This window comes from Salmo trutta, chromosome 19 (assembly GCF_901001165.1).
Source record: "Salmo trutta chromosome 19, fSalTru1.1, whole genome shotgun sequence".
In the NCBI taxonomy this organism is placed as follows: Eukaryota; Metazoa; Chordata; class Actinopteri; order Salmoniformes; family Salmonidae; genus Salmo; species Salmo trutta.
The window spans coordinates 8,621,912-8,640,987 of NC_042975.1; the positions used below are offsets into that span (position 1 = coordinate 8,621,912).

General features: G+C 44.5%; 1 protein-coding gene across 6 annotated transcripts in view; it reads right to left on the reverse strand.

Annotated features, from left to right (window-relative positions):
* Positions 1 to 481: 481 nt before the first annotated feature.
* Positions 482 to 19,076, reverse strand: part of afap1l1b (actin filament associated protein 1-like 1b) — a 32,131-nt gene continuing 13,536 nt past the window's right edge. For 2 of the 6 annotated variants that reach the window (XM_029699658.1, XM_029699659.1), the window contains exons 2-18: positions 12,003 to 12,128; positions 11,815 to 11,898; positions 11,604 to 11,683; positions 11,382 to 11,505; positions 11,018 to 11,116; positions 10,690 to 10,904; positions 10,242 to 10,514; positions 9,490 to 9,604; positions 8,683 to 8,838; positions 7,802 to 8,013; positions 7,519 to 7,664; positions 7,193 to 7,265; positions 4,137 to 4,269; positions 3,820 to 3,993; positions 3,465 to 3,640; positions 3,218 to 3,346; positions 482 to 1,409 (exon numbers count right to left, since the gene is read on the reverse strand). In XM_029699658.1, coding sequence (XP_029555518.1) covers positions 1,383 to 1,409; positions 3,218 to 3,346; positions 3,465 to 3,640; positions 3,820 to 3,993; positions 4,137 to 4,269; positions 7,193 to 7,265; positions 7,519 to 7,664; positions 7,802 to 8,013; positions 8,683 to 8,838; positions 9,490 to 9,604; positions 10,242 to 10,514; positions 10,690 to 10,904; positions 11,018 to 11,116; positions 11,382 to 11,505; positions 11,604 to 11,683; positions 11,815 to 11,898; positions 12,003 to 12,128 — 2,342 coding nt within the window. In that variant the 3' untranslated portion in view covers positions 482 to 1,382. Of the gene's footprint in view, positions 1,410 to 3,217; positions 3,347 to 3,464; positions 3,641 to 3,819; positions 3,994 to 4,136; positions 4,270 to 7,192; positions 7,266 to 7,518; positions 7,665 to 7,801; positions 8,014 to 8,682; positions 8,839 to 9,489; positions 9,605 to 10,241; positions 10,515 to 10,689; positions 10,905 to 11,017; positions 11,117 to 11,381; positions 11,506 to 11,603; positions 11,684 to 11,814; positions 11,899 to 12,002; positions 12,129 to 17,861; positions 18,013 to 19,076 lie in introns of those variants that run through there. The other 4 variants (XM_029699655.1, XM_029699657.1, XM_029699654.1 and 1 more) reach the window with 4 other exon arrangements.

Sequence of the window (19,076 nt, forward strand, 5' to 3'; positions counted from 1 at the left end):
CTCTGGAGCTCTCCAGCATTTTCCCCTTTGCTGGTTAAATCTTGAGTCGACTGTTCATTTATACCTCAGTGGAGGAGGTTGCCCTTGTCCTGCCTCTTCTTCTCTGGGGTTTATTGGCAGATTACACAACCTATAATAACCTGAAAAATAAAACATCCATTGTGGGAAAAGATGACATACTACAAACATCAAATACAAAACACGTCCCTACACAGGCTCAGGAGCCTGCGAGGGCGGAACAGTATTCCTTGCAAGGCATCGGCTGTGAAGTCACGAATCCCCAAAAACTTTCAGCCGCACTCAGTGATGCCAATTTTCTCAGATTTCTTCTCCGCTTGTGTCTTGTCCTGCCTCTTACAAAAGTGGTCTTTCCAACTGGTGGACTTCCAAGTACACAGGTTAACAAGTATTAAAATGAATTGGGAAGTGTCATCCTCATCATTGTGTAAGCTAATGACAGAGCCACTAATCTTACAGAATACACATTTAAAATGGTTTTATTAATATTTGATGGCCAGGTGTATATTATCTCGCTCTCTGATGAAAAAGACAGACAATATCAATGAACAGCTTTTATGTACAATACAAATAACATAAAGTGCAAAAGTAATTAAAAGTAAAAAGGCTCATTACACTGAGAAACAGTCAGTGAATTATGTAATAAGGAAACGTCTTTGTTTAGTCATTAGTCTCACATTACAATAACTATTTGGTTTTATACAGGTGTCATTCTATTGGTTTTTTCTGTCTGTTGTCCAGCTGCACCAAATTGTTAAATCAAGATCTGAAATAATGTTTCATATACATGAACAGTCGTTTCCTCTCCCTTTCTGACCAGCTTACTGTACGTGTTCTGAAGTTACTTTCATAGAGGTTACAACATAGAACTGTACTTCAGCATCTCCTTTAGGCTACTATTCCAACAACAAACTCACAATCGATACGTTCTATTTCCCTTTATTATTCTTTCGTGCAGATATGTGCATAATGTGAGTATGCATATTCAACCTCTGCAAACCACTTAGCTCTCAACATCTCAAGTCCAGCCCTTAGATGTGTCTGTCTGAAGGAACAACAGTACCACATGCAACACAAGTGATTACTGAATCACAAAACAAGTGTCATGCCACAGAATTCAGCGTTTCCTAGTGAAATAGGGCTTTGAGTGAGGTTCTACAACAATTCCAGGAGATTCAGTGTCTCGTCTTCCCCAGTCACACGTTTCCCAGCTCAGCGATGTGCAGTAAACGTTGAGCTCTCAAGAGGGGAGTGGAAAAGTTGAGAATGGAGTGCCTGCTTCACCCACTCTCCTCTCTTTCAAATCAGCTCCAACATGTTCCAAGACAAGTATAAGACTGTCCATCTGCATGAGCATCGTCTTTCTAAGTCCCCTTCTTCGACTCCCATTCCTGAAAAACAGGACACTCATGTAGTGTTGGTACATAAAGTAAACATATGGGGGCTGACATTGCTGTTTGTTTGTTAGTCTGAACTCTGATTTCATTACTGAACATTGAGACACAGTGCTACTTGAGAGAACAGATACAGTTGAAGTCAGAAGTTTACATACACCTTCGCCAAATACATTTAAACTCAGTTTTTCACAACTCCTGACATTTAATCCTAGTAAAAATTCCCTGTCTTAGGTCAGTTAGGATCACCACTTTATTTTAAGAATGTGACATGTCAGAATAATAGTAGAGAGAATGATTTATTCCATCTTTTATTCCATAATTCATTCCCAGTGGGTCAGAAGTTTACATACATTCAATTAGTATTTGGTAGCATTGCCTTTAAATTGTTTAACTTGGGTCAAACGTTTCAGGTAGCCTACCACAAGCTTCCCACAATAAGTTGGGTGAATTTTGGCCCATTCCTCCTGACAGAGCTGGTGTAATTGAGTCAGGTTTGTAGGCCTCCTTCCTCACACATGCTTTTTCAGTTCTGCCCACAAATTGTCTATAGGATTGAGGTCAGGGCTTTGTGATGGCCACTCCAATACCTTGACTTTGTTGTCCTTAAGCCATTTTGCCACAACTTTGAAAGTATGCCTGGGGTCATTGTCCATTTGGAAGACCCATTTGCGACCAAGCTTTAACTTCCTGACTGATGTCTTGAGATGTTGCTTCAATATATCAACATCATTTTCCTGCCTCATGATGCCATCTATTTTGTGAAGTGCACCAGTCCCTGCTGCAGCAAAGCACCCCCACAACATGATGCTGCAACCCCCGTGCTTCATGGTTGGGATGGTGTTCTTCGGCTTGCAAGCCTCCCCCTTTTTCCTCCAAACATAACGATGGTCATTATGGCCAAATAGAACTATTGTTATTTCATCAGACCAGAGGACATTTCTCCAAAAATTATGACCTTTGTCCCCATGTGCAGTTGCAAACCGTAGTTTGGCTTTTTAATGGCAGTTTTGGAGCAGTGGCTTCTTCCTTGCTGAGCGGCCATTCAGGTTATGTCGATATAGGACTCATTTTACTGTGGATATAGATACTTCTGTACTTGTTTCCTCCAGCATCTTCACAAGGTCCTTTGCTGTTGTTCTGGGATTGATTTGAACTTTTTGCACCAAAGTACGTTCAACTCTAGGAGACAGAGCGCATCTCCTTCCTGAGTGGTATGACGGCTGCGTGGTCCCATGGTGTTTATACTTGCGTACTATTGTTTGTACAGATGAACGTGGTACCTTCAGGAGTTTGGAAATTGCTCTCAAGGATGAACCAGACTTGTGGAGGTCTACAATTTTTTGGCTGATTTCTTTTTATTTTCCAATGATGTCAAGCAAAGAGGCACTGAGTTTGAAGGTAGGCCTTGAAATACATCCACAGGTACACCTACAATTGACTCAAATGTTGTCAATTAGCCTATTAGAAGCTTCTAAAGCCATGACATAATTATCTGGAATTTTCCAAGCTGTTTAAAGACACAGTCAACTTAGTGTATGTAAACTTCTGACCCACTGGAATTGTGATACAGTGAATTATAAGTGAAATAATCTGTCTGTAAACAATTGTTGGAAAAATTACTTGTGTCACGCACAAAGTAGATGGCCTAACTGACTTGCAAAAACTATAGTATGTTATCAAGACATTTGTGGAGTGGTTGAAAAACTAGTTTTAATGACTCCAACCTAAGTGTATGTAAACTTCCAACTTCAACTGTACATCAGGTCAATGGGTGCCTTGGATCTTGTTTAATGACTGCCTACCTTGGCTTTCTGCATGACATTTCCTCTGCTAGATGCATAGATGGATAGGGGACGCTTCCGCATCTCAGCAGCACAGTTTACTGGCATGGATGCCTCGCTGTATAGATGATCAACTTTACTGATCTGGACCTGGACAAAGTTGAGAATATCTGTTAATAATGGGTAAAAACTCTAAAAAGACAATAAAACATGGTCTGAAATTGAAACAGTTGTTTGTGATGTAGTAGGAGATAAAGCAGCCAGGCACCTTTCTGGGGGGTTTGCTCTCTGTGGGCGGCCCCAGCACCCCTCCAGCCAGCGACTTCTTTAGATTCTCCTTCACCTCAGTGAGACGCAGCTCCAGGTCCACCCGCTCCCCCTCCTTCCCCCTGCAGTTCTCCTCCAGCTGGGCAAAACGCTTCTCCAGCTGCTTCTGCTGCTTACCTGACCACAGTCACAAACACGCATTCATTTGTTAGGTTACATGGCGCCTCAATAAGTCTGAGTGAAGAATTCCTATACTGTGGCCAAGCTGTAGGTGGCGCCATTAATCTACACAAAAAAAAAACATGCTCTCTCTTTTTAAGGGATAGTCAATACAAGACTGTGTTTTATTGTCTTACCTGTAGCGTCCTTCAGTTGTTCCTTCACCTCTTTCCTCTCATTGCGTAATACAAGCAGGGCACTTTTGAGGACCTCTCGCGCCTTCTCCATCTCGTCTTTCTCCTTCAGGTACCTCCTGGCATCGTCCTCTGCTCGTGTTTTACCATATTTCCCTGATACATACTTATTCGCATCTAAGGCAGACAAACAACGAAAATACATTGAGTGGTCACATTTGAAAATAATATAGGTTTATTCTAGGCATACTCTGAAAAGATGAGATCATGTCAAATCCCCCCCCCTCCCCTTCCCAGCATCACACACAGTCTTGGCTGACCTTCTGGAGACTTACTGGAACAGTGTCTCTTTATGGTGACTAGGGAGTCCACCTTCTCAGTCTCTCTGCTGCTAGAGAAAGAAGAGTGGTGTTTCACCTGAGCTCCTGGTCTGGGCACCTGCTCCTCTGGCTGCTGTGGAGGGAAGAGCAGGAAAGGGTAAGGTAGAGCAGGAAAGGGATATCCAGGGCAGAGCAGGCAATGGCAGAGCAGAGAAGGGAAGAGGAAGGAGATAGAGATGAGGGAGGTGAGAGTAATACAACAGATGAACTCTCACTAATGTGTGTGGTATGTAATGTGTGATATTGCAAAACTTACTGTTTGAGAAACTAGACCACAAGTTAAATAAACTAACCACTTCAAGTTGAGTATACTGGAATTTGAGAGATGTATCAAAGTATTACAGTCAAATAGTGAAATCTGGATTTAGACACATTTTGGGAAGTAAAGAAAAGTCTTGACACACAGTTGGATATGATTCATATTTCCCCTCAAAGAGTCATGAGTTTTCCCAAACACGCCAGGGCTGTGTGAGATCTCTGTACTGCTTTTTCCCCCTCACATGACCCTCCCCTTGGACTGTAAAGTAAATGTACCACCCTCTCCCCCATAGAATTAACTCCAAATAATGTTTACGGCCAAAAATAACAATAACTGTAGCGACCGTGTGTTTAAAAATGTGGATATCGACTTAGCCACTTCAGCAGGCTTTTGTGGCACAGTCAATGCCACGCAGGTCTACGGGCCAGAAGATTCACCGACCACCACAGATGAGCTCCCTCTCCCTGCCTCTTTCAGTATACTACAATCAGAGCCGTCTGCAGACAATGATCAGCTAGTGGGGAATCACATTTTCAACATTTTGATGTCATCTATAATTATATAAAACACACGCAACACATTTTCCACCAACAGGTTTCTGTGCCAATGCACCACACAACCAATAAACAAAGCATACAGTCTTCGGTTTTCAACAACATAATCTCTCTCGACAAACAGAAAATACATCCCTCCCTACGTTGTAGGTTTACCCAGTATCGAAGGCTTGAAAATCTCAGAATGTAATTAAACATTTGAAGGGACTATTATTTGTTTTTCAACAGGACAATGACCAAACACACCTCCAGGCTGTGTAAGGGCTATTTGACCAAGAAGGAGAGTGCTGCATCAGATTACCTGGCCTCCACAATCACCCGACCTCAACCCAACTGAGATGGTTTGGGATGAGTTGGACAGCAGAGTGAAGGAAAAGGGTGGCTACTTTGAAGAATCTAAAATATTTTTTGATTTGTTTAACACTTTTTTTGGTTACTACATGACTCCATGTGTGTTATTTCACAGTTTTGATGTCTTCACTAATATTCTACAATGTAGAAAATAAAGAAAAAACCTTGAATGAGTAGGTGTGTCCAAACTTTTGACTGGTATAAATAAAGGAAGAGAAGCTTAGGCCTAACCCCAGAGATAGAGAGAGAGAGAGATAGAGAGATAGATATAGAGAGAGTGGTGGAAAAGTACTTGATTGTCATACTTGATTGAAAGTCAACATACCTTAGAAAATGACTCAAGTGAAAGTCACCCAGTAAAAGTCTGAATAAAAGTCTAAAAGTATTTGGTTTTAAATATATTTAAGTATCAAAAAGTAAATGTAATTGCTAAAATATACTTAAGTGTCAAACGTAAAAAGTATACATCATTTCAAATTCCTTATATTAGGCAAACCAGACGGCACGATATTCTTTTTTTTTTTTTTTTGCCAGGGGTGCACCCCGACACTCAGACATAATTTACAAATGAAGCATTTGTGTTTAGTGAGTCTGCCAGGTCAGAGGCAGTAGAGATGACCAGGGATGTTCTCTTGATAAGTGTGTGAATTGGACCATTGTTCTGTCCTGCTAAGCATTCAAAATGTAACGAGTACTTTTAGTTTTAAGAAAATGTTTGTAGTAAAAGAAAAACATTATAAATAGTAAAGTAATATAAATATAATATAAATAGTAAAGTACAGATACCCCTAAAAACTACTTAAGTAATATTTTTACTTTAGTACTTCACACTACTGAAGATAGACATATGCCGGCGGCATGCTACGACACCGACATGCATTTCTTTAATGTCAGATGGCTACTGCATCTGCTATACAGATAGAAAATTAACAAATTACCCTCCTGTACTTCTATCTGAATATTTTGTATAAAGATAAGCATTATATTATAGGGGTAACTCTGGTAGGTCTGAAACACTTCCTCACCTCCAGTTAAACTGTTGGAGTCAGTTGGAGCGTCAGGGCGCGCTGCCTTCATATCATAGGCCTGCAGTAGCTAAAGGTTAATAATAGCCCTACCAAACCTTCACAAACATTTCTAAACTTTAGTGTAATATCAAAAGTTGTTGTTTATAGTGAAAATACGAGCAGAAGAGCGAATGTGAACCAGGGAAAAAAAAACACACTACTCTCCCGTGCCCAATAAAAAACACACAAACCTCCCATAAAGCAACAAAAATAAAAGTTTGACAACCCTCCCCTATTTTGGCCCACCCCTCCCCCAGTACATTTTGATCTGTCCCATACACAACTCAGATGAGCTCCGATGAGCTACTTTCAGAGCACATCCCTGGAGTGTCGTCTATACCCTCCCACATACCCACAGAGGAGCATATCGGCATTCAGCAGGCCTTCAGAATGCTGTAGAATTAAAATCCCTTTGACTCCTACTCCCTGATTCTGTGGAGAGATATAGGAACAGATCATTCATCAACTGGATCCTTAGGATTCCAGCTACAGTTATGGGTGTGAACACAGAGCTGGGGATTCCTTAGATGTAAATCTCAACCAAAGGAAGCCTGGGTTTTTTGTTGCTACAGTTCAGAGGTTGCTGGTATACTGCTGTCTCATGCACAGCCAATAGGGTTTGGTTAACCTGTTTTTCTTGAAATGTGGTTTCTTTCCCACCAAAAAATAAGGGTGTGGAGCTTTCCCACTTTCAAAATGAAATGAAAGTTTGTCATTATGATGTGTCAACAAGTTAAAACATGTTTAGTATTCGTATCTCCTCACCAATATGCTCTCATAAGGAACCTCGTCATATGTTCTGGAGTCTGTCGAGGCGCTGCTGGAGGAGGTAGCCCATCTATGGGACAGGAAGAGGCTAGCATTGTGATGTCATAACAACCATACCGTGCAGACAGACCCTGGTAGAATTGTCAAAATACCTGTGGTTAAAATGTTGGTACCTTGATGAAAACCTCCAAATGGTAAAACTGATTCAGCATTTCAAAAAGAGACAAGCATTTACCCCCATGACCATCTGGCATTATAAATGTACTCCCCTTAAAATATAAAGCCCTTTAAGCATTTGGAAATGACCCCAGCCTCAGACTCACAGGAAGGAGTGTCTTGCTGCGTCTGTGATGCTAGTGATGGTGTCCACGTCTACATAGTCGTAGTGCAAAGCCTCAGGGCTGGTGGCACAGCCAGACTCTGCCAGCAGAACCCCCAGCCAGCGGCCCATCTCTTCTGAACAGCTGGCCTGTTGGACAGACAGAGACACTTACATCAATCACCACATGGCACTGATCCCAAAGGGGACTAGAACCCACGAGACAGACCGGAGAGACCGGTCAAGGGATAGGGGACATTGGGCTACATATACACGCACAAACATACCTCCAAGGCAGCCACCTCGTTGCCTCCTTGCAGGATACGGAAGGCGAAGGGGTGCTTGGGCCCTACTCCAGGTACGACCTCAGCCCCATGGAGGACCACAGCTCTGACGTGAGTACCCAGGTCGCCCCGGTCTTTGTGAAGGTACAGTGTTCCACTCCTCACACAGCACCATCTCTCCCTCCAACACTGGCTCAGCAGTAGATTTAGATAACCTGAGGACAGGAACACATCAATACTTTCCAGAAAAAAAGGTAATTACATGGAGCAGTAGAAATGAAAATAACAGCTTTTACAAAGGTGGGAAGACAACAGACTAGTAATAACATGCTAAATACCAGCCAAGAGATTATGACTGTGGGATGAACATGTCATATATGACACGGATGGCCTCCTGAGTGGTGCAGTGCTCTAAGACACTGCATCGCAGTGCTAGCTGTGCCACTAGAGATTCTGGGTTCAAATCCAAGCTCTGTCGCAGCCGGCCGCGACCGGGAGACCAATGGGGCGGCGCACAATTGGCCCAGAGTTGTCCTGGTTAGGGGAGGGTTTGGCCGGCAGGGATGTCCTTGTCCCGTCGCGCTCTAGCGACTCCTGTGGTGGGCCGGGTGCAGTGCATGCTGACACGGTCGCCAGGTGTACAGTGTTTCCTCCGACACATTGGTACGGCTGGCTTCCAGGTTAAGTGGGCATTGTGTCAAGAAGCAGTGAGCCTTGGTTGGGTTGTGTTTTGGAGGACTCACGGCTCTCGACCTTCGCCTCTCCTGAGTCCGTACGGGAGTTGCAGCGATGAGACAAGACTCCAATTGGATACCACGAAATTGGGGGAAAGAAAATGGGTTAAAAAAATATATATATGTATGACATGGATGCGGGGCGCTCACCACAGCGGGGGTTGTCGTCATGGTGGTAGGAGGACAGAGTGTCTCCTGGGAGAGGAGGCTTCTTCTTAGAGAAACTGACGATCCTGTTGATCTTCCGTCCAGCCGCTCTGCTCATAGACCCCGTCAGCTCTGAAAACGCCCCCCTCTTCCCCTTCCCTAAACAGAAACACACCGGAGTCAGCACAGAGTCCTTTACAAAAGAGTCATTTACTAGATCATGTATTGTGTGTCTGAAAGGGCATGTTTTAGTTAGCTATTTACTGGATGCTCATGTTCCAATGTGGCACACTGTATTGGCAATCGAACAATGTTGGCAAATGTAGTTCAGTGCTTCTAAAAATGTTGTTTTGAAGTCCCAGGGCTCTGTCGACCAGGTGCCACCTCTCTGCCTTGTGTACGTATGTCCTATGATGTCATTGTGAGACAAAGACAGGAAGAGGGCAGGAAGGATGGTTCTGCTCTGGGTCACACTTCCTCTGTCTTTTATCTGCTTTAGGTAAAACATCCAAACGTTGACACCTCTTCTGACTCAGGAACATAGATCACTCTACTTTCTCATTCATTATGTTTTCCTCCGTATTTAGGTTGCCAAAGCCACTGCCCTACATAGTGTTTCATTTCAATCTGCTTGAGCCTGTGTCTCAGTTTAAAAAGGATTCTAAAATAAATTAAAAAATGACATGGAGTATCTAAAAGTGGTCTTTTGAATCTCACAATGCAGACTAGTAAAACACAAAGCTACAGTAGAACAGTAGAAAGCAGACAGCCAGGGACGTTCAGGTATGTTGAGGCAGATTGGGGCCTAACCTTCACAGTTGTCACGGAGCTGACCAGAGGACAGGTTGTCACCTGTGGCCACGCTGTCAGAGTCAGAGGTGTGCTTGTCAACCAACACTATAGTGTGCTTGTCAGCTCCTAGTAACTAGAGAGAAGAGAGGGGAGGAAATTAGGTTAGTGTGGACACTAACCTAATTTTAAAAAAACATTACCGTCTTAGAATAATCCTGAAATGGGTTCCACAGTCCCTCTGTCCACAGTCATACATTTAAGCTATAATAGAATGGCTCTGTTTTCATCTATGTGGAGTTTCAGTTGCTGATCACTAGACTATTCACAGTCAGCTGTTTTTAACAGTCAGAAGGCAGCATTAGAGCATCAACCCCTCCTCTGATTGAGTGTTGACACGGAGTAAACACACCATCAATGAACTGATACAGATCAGGTAGTGATACATTAGAAGGTGAGGGGGGGGGGGGTCAAACAGGCTGGACGTCTGTCTGTCTGTCTGACCTGTCTGACCTGTCTGACCTGTCTGACCTGTCTGACCTGTCTGGTTATTTAGTGAACTGCTTTCATTCCGCTTGGTTATTTACTGCAGCATGGTTATGTGCAGTATGTGAAACATATCTTGTGAAAACACCAGTCCCAGGTTGTCTGAGTCAGTTTCAGTGAAACAGGGGCCCATAGGGTCTGTACAGTGCAGACACAGAAGGCTGTGTTGGGTTACAGGCCTATAGACTGAGTAAGGTATCTAGCAGTGTTACTGAGGGAAGACCCACCTTGTCCAGCTCTATCTTCCTCTGGATCATAGGAGAGGATGAGCCCTCTAATCCTTCACCGCTGGTGGCTTGACTGGCCACCTCCCGGATCACTGTGAGCCACCGCTCCGCCTGCTCCTTGCTCTGGACAGCCAGCACCAAGGCCTCTCCACCAGGCAGGGAGAAACGCAGCTCGTGCTTCTTGCGGCGCGTCTCTTTGGGAATGTAGATGACGTTACACAGGTTCAGCGGCAGCTCGATGTGAGGGCTTCTGTCTTTAATGCTCTTGTAGCACTGCAGAGGAAGACACAGAAAAACAGTTGTTTATTTTTTTATATTACAATTGACTTTAAAATACTTTACTGCAGATAACTCCTAATATCTAAATGTGTCTCAATTAGATCAGGCCTGATGTGTAATAAACCTTTAATAGTAAACACAGACTGCAGAAAAGGCTCAGTTGCCCTACCTGTAATCTGTTGTCACGGACGACCGTTAACTGTTTGGCCCATTGGCCGAAGCGTTTCTTGCGCAGCAGAAAGGCACAGATACGACAATCCTTCATCGGCCCCACAGAGTTCTCCTCTGACTGCCACCTCTGACTAGTCCTGCCCTGGCCCTTCGCCTCCTCATCCTCCTCATCATACGATTCATAGGAGCTGCTCAGCGCGTCTGAATCAGCGTCTGGAGAACAACAAAGGATAATGGATAAGGTGGTTCCCCTCAAAACATACAGATGTAGTAGCATCAAGTACACATTCATCTCAACCGGATGCTATGATTTCATTCATACTCACATGAGTTCTTGTGCGGGCCATTGATTTGGGTGATGGGGTAATTATTGTCAGCATCCTCATAATATGCATCTTCAATGGAATTTGGGGGACTTGCGCTGACTAGAAGAAAGCAGGGGACACAGATCAGAGATAACCCAACAATAAGAGTGTGTAGCACAGTTGGCTGGTGGCACCTTAACTGATGACAGGCTCATAGTAGTGGCTGGAACAGTATTGACACAAACGCATGCGTTTAATACGGTTCCATTCCAGACATTACTATGAGCCCGTCCTCCCCTCAATTCTCCTGTGTTGTGTACCGCGTACGGACAGTGAGTTGGGGTGAATAGGTGACGGCAGGGAGGACGTGTGACTGTCTACTCACTGCGTTTGGTGATGTTGGTGGTGATGTATTGGGTCTCCGTGCCTGGATCCAGGGGTACTGCCTCCTCATAATAGTCCTCTGGGGGAGGGGTGGTTGGCAGAGGAGGAGGGGTTTCAGTGGGACTCTGGGGGGGGAATTAACGTTAGGAGAAATTCAATAAACAAAAAGTGTTATAGTCAAAGTTCTGATGCAATTATACAGTACTGTCGAAAAGGCTCTCACTTTAGAGGGCGGTATTTTGGGGGTTTCCTCCTCTCCTGGTTCCTTCAGTTCTTCTGGGGAGGCTCTGAGCTCATTCAGGTCTGTTGGGACAATGTAATATACACATCATTAAAAGAATGACTAATCATGTCGTTGTTTACTCTATACAAGCATCGTCTAGAAAGTCATTATTCTTTTATATGAAACAATACAGATATGTTATTTAACTCACCAAATTCCTCAAACAGGGATTCCACAAAGCTGGTGCCATTTCCGTAAAGGGAAGTGTTCATGTATATGAAGTCTGATCCATTCACTTTAACAGAGAAGAGAATGTAAAAAAAATAAAATAAAACACTCTCCGTGCCCTCTCTCTCACACACACACACACACACACACACACACACACACACACCCTACCTGACGGCTGCAGCTGCCCCAGCAGGCTCCGGACTGCGCTCATCTTCTCCGTTGTGGCCTTGCTCACACTCTCATGGTCCAGCAGCTTCAGCAGCATGTTCAGCTCACTCACCAGATGCTCCATCGCTGCGGGGAGAGAAGAAGAACAACACAAGTCACAGGTCATGTCTGAAACAATGAGTGACAGTTTCAAGCGATTGTACAATATGATGTCAATTACTGAGCAAATCTATCAATGGTGATGGTACGATTCATCACTTTAACATTTTAGTCATTTAGCAGACGGACTTAGATAGCTAGGCGAGACAACCATATATCTCAGAGAGTCATAGTAAGTACATCTTTCCTCAAAGTAGCTATCAGCAAAGTCAGCGCTGGTAAGAAAAGACAAGTATAAAAGGGTTAGTTCATTATTGACCAACTATTGCATTCCAACACAACAATCAAACCCGCTTCATAATATGCTGAGGCCTTATTCATGGGTCAACTGTGCTGACAACAGAAGTGGTTATGGGTGAAGCTAACCTCAGATATCTGGTTGTATTGGCCTGCGTCTGGAAGAACCCAGACAAAATAATCACAATGTGGGATCTGGCGGCTTAATGCAATAAACAGGTGCGATAGGGTTTCAGCCTGTCACAAAAGCAAACCCAGGGATTGACATTACAGTCTGGAAGGCTCTCTCTCATTGGGCAAGTCAGGAGTAGATTTTGTTTCCCTAAAGAACCCCTATGATCACCTGCCCGGAAATGGAAAGTATTTTCACCTACACACAGGGGAGGAACCAGAAAGACCAGACCACTGCAATTCTTTGCATTCAGACTCAACTTGCATAAGTGTTCAGGTCTCTTGCCCCGGGCAATAGAACAACCCTTAGCTAATGTCAATCCCTGCAGAACTCAAGTGTCCAAAGAAAGGAACTCCACATTTTGGAGGAATTTCCACATATCAAACTCAAGATAATGTTTTCCACGTGTAAAACTCTAATTGTTAGATATTATTGCACTGTTGGAGCTAGGAACACAAGCATTTCCCTACACTCGCAATAACATCTGCTAAATATGTGTATGCGACCAATAACATTTGATTTGAGATTTGATTTATCAACCTGTCTTCCTGGCATTGTGATGAGAGGGTCCCAGCACAGCACCCTCACACCCATGACTGGACCATTTAATTACACAGAAACATCTGTTTAACAGCTCCCCTGGTGATAAGTTATTTATCTTATCTGTAGAGGGGCATTCCTGGAGCTGAGAGGAGATTGCCGTACCACCAGGCACTGGGGCTCCCCTGGAGAGGAGCATCTCTAACACACACACACACACACACCGATGACTTTGTAGACAGTAATCTCAGGACTAGGCCTACCTGTTTTAGTCAGTAATCTCAGGACTAGGCCTACCTGTTTTAGACAGTAATCTCAGGACTAGGCCTACCTGTTTTAGACAGTAATCTCAGGACTAGGCCTACCTGTTTTAGTCAGTAATCTCAGGACTAGGCCTACCTGTTTTTCTTTGAGGTCTCTGGAAGTGAGAGATGTTTTTCCTGGTCACAAGTTTTCAGTAGAATATGGGCATGTTTTTGTAGCTTTAGTGGCAAAGTGGGTGGGGTTATATCCTGCCTGTTTGGCCCTGTCTGGGGGTATCATCGGATGGGGCCACAGTGTCTTCTGATCCCTCCTGTCTCAGCCTCCAGTATTTATGCTGCAGTAGTTTATGTGCCGGGGGGCTAGGGTCAGTCTGTTTCATCTGGAGTATTCTCTTGTCTTATCCGGTGTCCTGTGTGAATTTAAATATGCTCTCTCTAATTCTCTCTTTCTCTCTTTCTTTCTTTCTCTCGGAGGACCTGAGCCCTAGGACCATGCCTCGGGACTACCTGGCATGATGACTCCTTGCTGTCCCCAGTCCACCTGGCCATGCTGCTGCTCCAGTTTCAACTGTTCTGCCTGCGGCCACGGAACCCTGACCTGTTCACCGGATGTGCTTGTTGCACCCTCGACAACTACAATGATTATTATTATTTGACCATGCTGGTCATTTATGAACATTTTAACATCTTGACCATGTTCTGTTATAATATCCACCCGGCACAGCCAGAAGAGGACTGGCCACCCCTCATAGCCTGGTTCCTCTCTAGGTTTCTTCCTAGGTTTTTGGCCTTTCTAGGGAGTTTTTCCTAGGGAGTTTTTCCTAGCCACCGTGCCTCTTTCACATGCATTGCTTGCTGTTTGGGGTTTTAGGCTGGGTTTCTGTACAGCACTTTGAGATTTCAGCTGATATACGAAGGGCTATATAAATAAATTTGATTTGATGATTTGATTTGATTTAGTGCTGAAGGTTGTTGTCCACCTCTGCTCATAGCAGACCACACAACCTGTCGGTCTAAGTGTTTTATTTCTCCACCCACAGCAACAAACTGATCAGCTTCAAAGAGTAGACCTGAAGTGCTTTGTGAGCAGAAGTCTTCATGTAGAAACAAGGCTAACTGTAAGGTTATGTTAGCACAGTCATGACCTCTCAGAATCCCATTGGAAAATGTCTGCTCTTTTGGCTTCCTGCTTTTGTTGCAGAAGTTACTCTGTAATAACACCATACAACCCTTACCTATCAAACAAGGAGTCAACAAGATCAGCACAACCACTATGATTTCAGATGACTTCCCAACCCTCTGAATACAGTCCAGTTAGAGTTGTTTAGAAGTGGGGTGCCGCAACGTCTGGGCTGGTCAGAAAGTCAGAGGTTTCCTGATCAGCTTATTGGAACAGTCGTATCAGTGACAGGTCAGGGATCAGTCTGAAAGTCAGGTTTCCTGATCAGCTTATTGGAACAGTCGTATCAGTGACAGGTCAGGGATCAGTCTGAAAGTCAGGTTTCCTGGTCAGCTTATTGGAACAGTCGTATCAGTGACAGGTCAGGAAAAAGCGAGGAACCTTTGCACTAGCCATGATTGGCTGAGATAATGGATGGGCTGGACATACTGAGAGATGAGTTCAGATTGGTCTGCCATGTAATGTAGCACGCTTCTATCTATACTGCTCAAAAAAATAAAGGGAACACTTAAACAACACAATGTAACTCCAAGTCAATCACACTTCTGTGAAATCAAACTGTCCAGTTAGGAAGCAACACTGATTGACAATAAATTTCACATGCTGTTGTGCAAATGGAATAGACAACAGGTGGAAATTATAGGCAATTAGCAAGACACCCCCAATAAAGGAGTGGTTCTGCAGGTGGTGACCATAGACCACTTCTCAGTTCCTATGCTTCCTGGCTGATGTTTTGGTCACTTTTGAATGCTGGCGGTGCTTTCACTCTAGTGGTAGCATGAGACGGAGTCTACAACCCACACAAGTGGCTCAGGTAGTGCAGCTCATCCAGGATGGCCCATCAATGCGAGCTGTGGCAAGAAGGTTTGCTGTGTCTGTCAGCGTAGTGTCCACAGCATGGAGGCGCTACCAGGAGACAGGCCAGTACATCAGGAGACGTGGAGGAGGCCGTAGGAGGGCAACAACCCAGCAGCAGGACCGTTACCTCCGCCTTTGTGCAAGGAGGAGCACTGCCAGAGCCCTGCAAAATGACCTCCAGCAGGCCACAAATGTGCATGTGTCTGCTCAAACGGTCAGAAACAGACTCCATGAGGGCGGTATGAGGGCCCGACGTCCACAGGTGGGGGTTGTGCTTACAGCCCAACACCGTGCAGGACGTTTGGCATTTGCCAGAGAACACCAAGATTGACAAATTCAACACTGGTGCCCTGTGCTCTTCACAGATGAAAGCAGGTTCACACTGAGCACATGTGACAGACGTGACAGAGTCTGGAGACGCCGTGGAGAACGTTCTGCTGCCTGCAACATCCTCCAGCATGACCGGTTTGGCGGTGGGTCAGTCATGGTGTGGGGTCGCATTTCTTTGGGGGGCCGCACAGCCCTCCATGTGCTCGCCAGAGGTAGCCTGACTGCCATTAGGTACCGAGATGAGATCCTCAGACCCCTTGTGAGACCATATGCTGGTGCGGTTGGCCCTGGGTTCCTCCTAATGCAAGACAATGCTAGACCTCATGTGGCTGGAGTGTGTCAGCAGTTCCTGCAAGAGGAAGGCATTGATGCTATGGACTGGCCCGCCCGTTCCCCAGACCTGAATCCAATTGAGCACATCTGGGACATCATGTCTCGCTCCATCCACCAACGCCACGTTGCACCACAGACTGTCCAGGAGTTGGCGGATGCTTTAGTCCAGGTCCGGGAGGAGATCCCTCAGGAGACCATCTGCCACCTCATCAGGAGCATGCCCAGGCATTGTAGGGAGGTCATACAGGCACGTGGAGGCCACACACACTACTGAGCCTCATTTTGATTTGTTTTAAGGATATTACATCAAAGTTGGATCAGCCTGTAGTGTGGTTTCCACTTTAATTTTGACTGTGACTCCAAATCCAGACCTCCATGGGTTGATAAATTGGATTTCCATTGATTATTTTTGTGTGATTTTGTTGTCAGCACATTCAACTATGTAAACCAAAAAATATTTAATAAGATTATTTCATTCATTCAGATCTAGGATGTGTTATTTTAGTGTTCCCTTTATTTTTTTGAGCAGTGTATAACATGAGCTGCTCAGTATCTGTAGGTAATCCTTTCTAACGCAGCTTTTTTGAAAGATATCACGACAAACTGCACAACTGTTTGCAAACTGCACAACTAAGGCTCTCCACTTTATGATAGCTAAGGCGGCATTTGATTGAACATAGCTAGTTGGTTAGCTTTAGCTAACTGTAGATACATGGAGGGTAGTACCGTTATGAGTTGGGATTATGGTTAATTGTTTAGCTAGCTAGCTACATGTCTAAACAAAAGACTCCACTATGCAAGTAACCATTTCATTGTACCGTTTACACCTTCTAACAAGCTAGAAACTAACCAAAAACATTGTTTAGAAAGTTGCTTTTAGTTGCCTGGATTGACATATACTAAATACATGTTTAAACCGATGGGTTTATTGGTGTTAAAATACACCAGTTATGCTGTTTTGGAACACCATGCTGCTGATGTCATACAGCCTGTCGTTTTTGTGTTTATACTGTTTCATAACAACGACAAGTTTGATGTCGGAACGACAATAGAATGTTCATGATGTCATTGCGACAACTGTATACAGACATGTCAATAGACGTAGTAGAAACCGGTGTCGAGTCTTGAAATCTTTGGTTGTTTAGTACACTACCGTACTCACTGTTTATCACATGGCCTCATGTACATCCTTAAAGACATGGATGGGGCTAAGGCTTAAGAGGGTATGAACAACACTTAATAGGTGTAGACAAAGAACAGCTCTCCAGTAGGTGTCCCAAAACATTCAAGAGCCATTTTCTCAAAAGTTGATCCATTTTCAAAGCTGAACTACTTTCCCATTTGTTCCTCAACTGCTGTGTAGGATGTACCATTTTATAGCTTTGAATCTACTTTTATCCAATGTAAAAAAACACACAATTTCAAATTTTGCTACATAAGACCGAAACGAGGCGGTCGGTCACAATAAACATCTCTGTAATAACAAATCCCCTCTCTGAATATCAAGGAATGGAAATTTTGGCCCTGTCAAAACATAACTGTCCGAAAAGTAGTCAGGGTCAACTTTCAGAGATAATTGAGAAAACATCCACACATCATCAGGAAGTGGAGATCCAGTACTCAGTAGAACCAACCATAAGACTAATCACATGATCTACACGGACATCCATCTCCAATTCAAATGTTACAGTCCTGAGAGACTGGGACAAACACAACCCACACAGCCCACTAAGAGAGAGGCTGCCAAGACAGTATAATACAAGCATGCAGTCGATTTGGTTGCTTACCGGCTTCAACAGCTGAAGAAGAAGAAAGCCCACCATTTTCCAAAAACAGCTCCAGTGAGAAATGCTGTGGTAATCCACACATCAGCTGTGCTTGTCTCTGGATGATTGCAGAGCTCTCAACACACAGTCATTTAACTCACTCCCTCGCTCGCTCCTACCCTGGTATTGTGGTATCTAGTGGGCTGGGCTCAAAGAATTCTCTCTCCAGCTGTTACACCCCCACTCCTCTACTCGCTCTACTTCGTCTCTCTCTGTCAGTCGATCTCTCTCCGTCAGTCAGTCAGTCAGTCAGTCAGTCTCTGTCAGTCAGTCAGTCAGCCAGTCTCTGTCAGTCAGTCTCTGTCAGTCTCTGTCTGTCAGTCTCTGTCAGTCAGTCTCTGTCAGTCAGTCTCTGTCAGTCAGTCTCTGTCTGTCAGTCTCTGTCTGTCAGTCTCTGTCTGTCAGTCTCTGTCTGTCAGTCTCTGTCTGTCAGTCTCTGTCTGTCAGTCTCTGTCAGTCAGTCAGTCAGTCAGTCAGTCAGTCAGTCAGTCAGTCAGTCAGTCTCTCTCTGTCAGTCAGTCTCTCTCTGTCAGTCAGTCAGTCTCTCTCTGTCAGTCAGTCAGTCTCTCTCTGTCAGTCAGTCAGTCTCTCTCTGTCAGTCAGTCAGTCTCTCTCTGTCAGTCAGTCAGTCTCTCTCTGTCAGTCAGTCTCTCTCTGTCAGTCAGTCAGTCTCTCTCTGTCAGTCAGTCAGTCAGTCTCTGTCAGTCAGTCAGTCAGTCTCTGTCAGTCAGTCAGTCAGTCTCTGTCAGTCAGTCAGTCAGTCTCTGTCAGTCAGTCAGTCAGTCTCTGTCAGTCAGTCAGTCAGTCTCTGTCAGTCAGTCAGTCTCTGTCAGTCAGTCAGTCTCTGTCAGTCAGTCAGTCTCTGTCAGTCAGTCTCTGTCAGTCAGTCTCTGTCAGTCAGTCTCTGTCAGTCAGTCTCTGTCAGTCAGTCAGTCAGTCCCTCTCTGTCAGTCAGTCAGTCAGTCAGTCAGTCAGTCTTTGTCAGTCAGTCAGTCAGTCAGTCAGTCAGTCTCTGTCAGTCAGTCAGTCAGTCAGTCAGTCTCTGTCAGTCAGTCAGTCAGTCAGTCAGTCTCTGTCAGTCAGTCAGTCAGTCCCTCTCTGTCAGTCAGTCAGTCAGTCCCTCTGTCAGTCAGTCAGTCAGTCCCTCTCTGTCAGTCAGTCAGTCAGTCAGTCCCT